Consider the following 6556-nt stretch of genomic DNA (forward strand, 5'->3'; position numbering starts at 1 on the left):
ATATTTGACAACCTCGAAACTGTGCTGATTGTATAGAACTTGTGTTTTGCTGATGGGGAGGGAAGATGTGTGTGAAGCAGACGTGGATGTAATCTGTAAGTGCAATTTGAGTGGTTTACGGAGGCATACAACTGCAAGGCGATAATTCAAGTTTTCACATTTGTTTAAATAGTTTTAATGTATACAGTCAGAAACAAGTCCTTCATTGCTCAGTGAAGAAAAAGCAAAATGGAGTGGGACAGTTCACTTTAGGATGGTAACACATCCAGAGTTCAAGCTTGTCAGAGACAAAAGACCACAAAATCAGTATAATAACACAAATGTACATTTCTCTCTTCTCAAACATGGAAGTAGATATTGAAGCTCAGACGAACTTCACAGACAAGCTACCAAACATTTTAACAGCAATGACACAACATGATTCAAGAAAAGTGCATCACACTGCATTTGTGTGCCGAATTGTAACAGTGCAAGATCATATGTTATGCTCCCTTATCATACATGCACCCTACGTTTTTTTTTGGTTTTTTTTTTCCATGTACTGCGTCGTACAGATGAAAATGTTCACCAAAGCTCCAGTTGTTCCCAAAAACAGTCCAAGTTTCCCTTTGTTTTCCTTCCTGAGAGACAGTGAGCTTTTCTTGTTTTACAGTTTGCACATCTTTGATTCCTCTTATCTCCTCTTCTCATGTCTTAGCCCCACCTGAGATACAAGCAAGGGGGGCAAAGGAAGAGACGCGAGGAGAGAGGAGTCGAGGCAACTGGCATTTAACAAAGTGAGACATCCCTGTTTCAGAGCTGTCATTTTAAAGTGATGTTAACTAAGACAATGTCTACATGTATACAGATATTTTTTCAAAATGAATATTTTCCTGAAAGTTTTAGCCCCTTGTCCATACACAAGTAGGGGTTTAGGTCACTGACATTGAGATTTTTGAAAACACTTTTTGAGGGGCAAATTTTTCCCAAACACTGGTTACTTTGTATCTGAGTGGACTTTTAAAATGTAGCATTTGGGAAATTATGATGTCATCTCCTTAATTTGCACATGCCCATTGTTACTTTGTGTGTACAATCCCAGACTACTGGTTTGTTTCAGTTGTTAGCACAGCTTTTTCTAATGAATAATTTACAGTGAAACTTAGTACTGCTGCACCACTTCACAGAAGAATAGAGGCGTCCGTTGCCACCAATAACAGCAGTTTTAGATCAGGCTCCGCAGAGCCAGCACGTGGTCAGATAATTTTGAGAGCGGGATTGTTGTCGATGAGGAATGGAAGGAAAACTTTTGCATGTTTTAGAGTGTCACTTCGTTCTGTGTTTTGAAAAGACAGCCTGTGTACATTACTATCTTCCAGATGAGAAGAGACTGAAGCTCATTATACACTGTGCAATTTTAGGCTGTCCCAGACAAAAGATGACCATTGTGACAGAAACGTGGCAATATCTTTGGTCGTGGCTCTAAAACGATGGTCTTTCGTCACACAGTAAGAGAGGTTCAAGTATAGCAGCCTGGGATAAAATAGTGAAAGTGTCAGAAATGTGGGATGACCATCTCAGTGTGTAATTGCTGCGACCTACATCTGCTAACCAATAGACATGCCGTATGAAATGACACTGATCAGCGCAACATTGCTAAATTTTTAATGCTAGTAGATGCTAATTCTTACCCAGAGCTCTCGTTGCATAATTGCCAAGTAGGCCTCTTTTCCCCAGCAACGACCGCTTCCACATTCTCCTTCTCCAGATATTTAAAAAAAAAAATAAATGCCACTATAAAGGGCTCAATTCATGTTTGTTTACATTTTTCTCTTTACCACTACAGTGGCATAGAAGGATGATGCACACTGAGGATGGTTTGCTCTTGCATATTGATGTTGATGGTCGTACGTTGTAGCCTGTGATTCAGTAGGTGTTGTCATCGTACAGTCTGCATATATCAAACTTGATGTTGTACCCAAGTTTATTATATCCATGTTGCACAGTGTCGCTTGCCATAAACTTATAAGATTGCTAAAATCGCACAGTCTGCAGGAGGCTTTTGAAAGATGGCTAATACCGGTGAGCATTTGGAGTTGTTTTTTATAATGGAAAATATCCATTTTCAAAAAATATCTGCATATGTATAGACAGGGCCTCAATTTGACGTGTGGCACAGTCGCCTTATAAGCTGTGTTAGGCCAGTCACGCCTCCTCTATATGTCACGATTGCTGAAAAGACTTCCACAAAGGATGCACCTGTGCATTCTTGCTCATAGCTCCCCGAGCAAGCCTCCTCTCCCCTCGCTCCTCAAGATGCATTTTAGGAACTGGGACATCCTTCAAGATGGTGTGCTAAGATTGATTTCCAACTCAGGCAGGAGAATGGAGGAGAGAAGAGATTAGGAGGCACAAAACAAATGAGAAAAGCCCAGTCTGTACCTTAATGAGGCCAGTGGCCCCCCACAAACTGAAGTCAGCTAATGGAAGAGAGCTGTTAAGCGTTGAGAGCTTTGGCTACATCTGTGAAGACCAGCCGACTGGGCCTTTGTGTGGTCCCCTGGGAGGTTGTGAGAGTCTGCAGAGGAGACAGGCAGCAGGACAGATGGGAGACAAAACTGTTAGTGACATTAAGATCACATGGTGACTCCAGCCTTGAATTGTAACAAACAGTGATGACAGCTAGTTGTCATATTATGTTTTGTACATTTTAAGAGAACTTAAAAAGTAAAATTGACTTTATGTTTTATGATTTAGAGAGTTACTGATTACTGAAACCAGAGAAAATTTGTTAGCATCAGAGGCCACATGTAAAACCATACAGTATGCAAACTGTTTAGAGGTGTGCGTAATAAATTTGCTAATATATTAGAAATGCCAACCTGCATCCTAAGAAGTGCTTGATAAGCAATTGTAGTATCAATGGACACACATCCTTCTTCAATGCAGTGCTCATCAAAAACAAGAGTTTGACTGAATAATCCTGAAGTAGCAGAGTGTAAGGTTTAGTGGCTTCTACCAGTGAGGATTGCATCGCAACCAGCTGAAACTTCTCCCAGTTAGAATAACTTAAATTTTCATTGTTTAGGAGGTTTTTACTGGGAGCTGAATTATCTGCAGTAGTCTCCTCCTCTCCAAAACAAACAGACTCTGTGATTTAAACTTTAAAAAACCCCAAACAAATTAAGCAGTTTCACTTTAAAAAAAAAAAAAAGTGTTTTTCCGACGCTGCTCGTTGCAGAGGGGCTGCTAACTAGGGTGGCTGACATAGCAAAACTGTAGAAACATGGGGGTGCTCCATGACTCTGTGGTTAACAGGTTGTACTAAAGTAATGAAAATATGACAATTACATGTCCTTCAATGTTTGGGAGTTTGCTAAGTTGTCTTCGGTTTGGTTCAGTTGCCCAGTGTGAGATGCAGGACAAGCTAGTTAAGTGGGCTTTGAGCTTTAGATCATGACCTTGCATGATCTAAATACATAAAACTGCAGTTATTTATCATTTTTCTTGATCAGTACCTCTCAGTCTCTCCGACTGTACTCTACCACTGAAAGTCTTCACATTGTGTGTGCATTAAATGCATAAATGGATGGATTTTATCATTTTAAATAACACAGAAGCTGGTGTTTTGCATACTTTTTGGGTGTGCATGTGCCCCCTTGAATATTTGATGATTTAAAGAATTGTTAAAAAAGCACAAAGGAAAGGATGAAAGATAATATGAATGTCTGTTCAAAGGTAAAGGGTGTGCTAGTGTGTGTCCTCGGCTGGCGTATACTTTAACACACATTAGTTAATATGAAATGACAATACACATTACACATCTTACCTACTGGTTTTTGTTTGAAATACTGAAATAATGACAGATGAGGATTGTGGGGAAAAAAAGGTTTAGAGAGATGACACTCAGGTGATACTTTACCATGTTTGCCCTTTACCATTATGCCATTGTCAAAACTTAAAAGAAATCGAAGAAAATTAAGACAAAATTAAAAAATTAAATTATGACAAAAACAAACAAACATGGACAGTTACAAATTTACAGCAATAAATCGAACCAAAGAAAAAGATGATCACTTGGCTAGGCTAAAATAAAGCACAGATGTACTGTGACAATGGCTAAAATAGAGATGTTATTGAAGTAACATTGTGTAAAAATACACAGATACACATAATTGAATATAAATATAATTCAACCGACATAAATTGCTTTATTGCACCATGATGTTGCATTTTTTTTTAAGTTTTGTTGTTATTGGTGATGGGAAATATTGTCTAAACCACTGTCTGAAAACTTTCCATTGTATCTAATTAGGAATATGAAATATGGTTATCATGGCTTTTGTGGGTGTCAAACCATTCACCACTTGTGGTCTGAATGGGAGCACTTTCATTCTAGTTAAGACAGTTATTTAAGTGGTTCCTGTGAGGACCTTACCTTGGCATTGGGACCTGTGAGGCTGCCTTCCCGACCATGGTCCAGTAGTTCCTGTTCCAGCAAGTCATCTTGTTCTTCAGCCGGGTCAAAGTTGTACATTGGCATGAGCTGGTGCCTCAGCTTCTCCAACCTGTATGACAAGAGTTTAGAGGTGAAGGCCAGTCAGCATTTAAGGATGAGGAAATATACCTTGTTGCAAAGTTGCATTAAAGGTTACGTATATAACATTCAGAGCATTAATATAGTAGCAAAAAACCTATTTGTTATGTAAAGATACAGAGGAGTTATGGTGTCTTGAGCAGAGAACAAAGTCATGCTCCCTCTGTGTGTGTTGTAATGGTATGTGTCCACAGCATCTGACATTTCCACTCCTCCCATTCATTGTCTCCAAGAAAAAAACTTTGTACAAAAAATCTTTGTAAGCTTACCGCTTCCGTTTCCGTATATACAGCATCTGGGATGAAGAAAGTCAGAGAATGAGAAATATAAACAAGCTGTGACATTCATAGAAGTAACGTGTCCAAACTAAATGAACAAGTGTCTTTAATGTTCAAGGTGAGTCAGTACAAATACCTGTACATAAACATTTGAACGTGATATTTGGTATATGATATATTGAGCTACTGAGTCAAATGCTAGTTTTGATACAAAATTTAAATAATTCCTTACAATTGCCACTGCCAAGCCAATGACAGTGATGATGCCAAAGGGTACGAGCACCATTCCCATCCCCGAGCCCTCGATCACCGCCTCCGGAAACGATGTGGCGTTGAAGCTGGTCTCGTTAGTTGTTATAGTAACAGTCATTAATGTTGTTCTGGAAGTAACATTGTCTCTGGCGCTCTTGCTTGTTGAGAGGAAGGGGATTGCGGTGGTCGTGGCAGTTGTGGAGAGAAAACTTGTTGTTGTCTTAGCTGCAGTTACAGCCATGGTCAGGTGTAGCAGTTGTAACTGAAGGATGTGTTTTTGATCTGTGTGTGGATGTTGTTGCTCAGCCTCTAATACGTCTCATGGTCGACGCAGGTGTCTGTCCTCTGGTGTGAGGTCTGCTGAGGCATTGATGAGGCTTTGTCCAAATGATGTGGAACCTAAAACCTAAAACTAAAAGTCAAAACAGTATGTGATTAATAGAGCGTTAGTTCACTCATTTTAAACCTAGGAAGAAATGTATTGTAGGCTGCTAAAATATAAATTATTAAATTGCTTTTGTGCACTGATTATTTGCTTAAATCTTTGTGTTAACATTTCAGTTTTTGGCACGCCTCCCTCTCACTTTCAGTCAAACCACGGCTGATTGTGCCAGAGAGGTTGTGGTAGGTGTTTTTTTGGGCAGGATGTGGGTAGCAAAGGCTTAGGAGGAGTGGCATAACAAACTTGATAAAATACAGAGGAATACCAACCACTCAAACTGTAACGTGCAGTGTGAGGAAATATGCTGGCAGCGCGTTCAAAACGTCAAAGTCAAACTTACACCCACACACTCACACACACAGCTTCCACAAATATCCACTGCATCCACAACTCGCTACCTCCCACCCCACATCCCATGAAAGAGAAGAGCAATTTACATACATGAGAGGTTTTAAGACATTTCCTTTTAAAGCACAGTGTTATATGGAGGCACAGGAGGGCAAAATAGACACATGATTCATTCTTCTCTCCTGAGTGCATCCTGTGCCCTTAATGAGGAACATGTGCAGCTGAAGCAAACAACCAATGAAAACCAAAGGCTGCGTTCAGTCATTGCTGTTGTCCCTGCACTGCAACTAGACAGACATCTTTGTTTGAATCATGTTATGGCCTTATTACCGTGTTACTAACATGTTATTTTTAGGCAGGATGCTGTAACAGCTGATCTACTAATCCTGCCAACGTGACCAGGTCCTGCTTCCATGTGTCCTCTCAGATTAGAGACATGCATACGTACCTCAACATACAACATGCATGACTTCAGAGGTGATCTGCGGAAGGCCGGGGTTAGCTAGAGAAGGGAAAATTTCATTGGAAGAGGCAGCATTTCCTCCAGCAGCTGCCCCTCCTTCTCCTCCTCCTCCTCCTCCTCTTTAGCTTCCCCCTTTAGCAATGCAGGCACTGCACAGGCTGTTTACATGTACAAAACAGCCATTTTTCTATTAAGAT

General features: G+C 40.2%; 1 protein-coding gene across 1 annotated transcript; it reads right to left on the reverse strand.

Moving 5' to 3' along the window:
* Positions 1-145: 145 nt before the first annotated feature.
* c2h3orf18 (chromosome 2 C3orf18 homolog) lies at positions 146-5347 on the reverse strand. Its single transcript, XM_042494606.2, has 4 exons — positions 5087-5347; positions 4846-4871; positions 4418-4547; positions 146-2557 (listed from the first exon to the last, which is right to left on the reverse strand). The coding sequence occupies exons 1-4, from the start codon at positions 5345-5347 to the stop codon at positions 2477-2479; spliced, it is 498 nt and encodes a 165-aa protein (XP_042350540.1). The 3' UTR covers positions 146-2476.
* Between the last annotated feature and the right edge of the window lie 1209 nt (positions 5348-6556).

This window comes from Plectropomus leopardus, chromosome 2 (genome assembly GCF_026936395.1).
Source record: "Plectropomus leopardus strain MGB_pleo_1.0 chromosome 2, ASM2693639v1, whole genome shotgun sequence".
Taxonomy (NCBI): Eukaryota; Metazoa; Chordata; class Actinopteri; order Perciformes; family Serranidae; genus Plectropomus; species Plectropomus leopardus.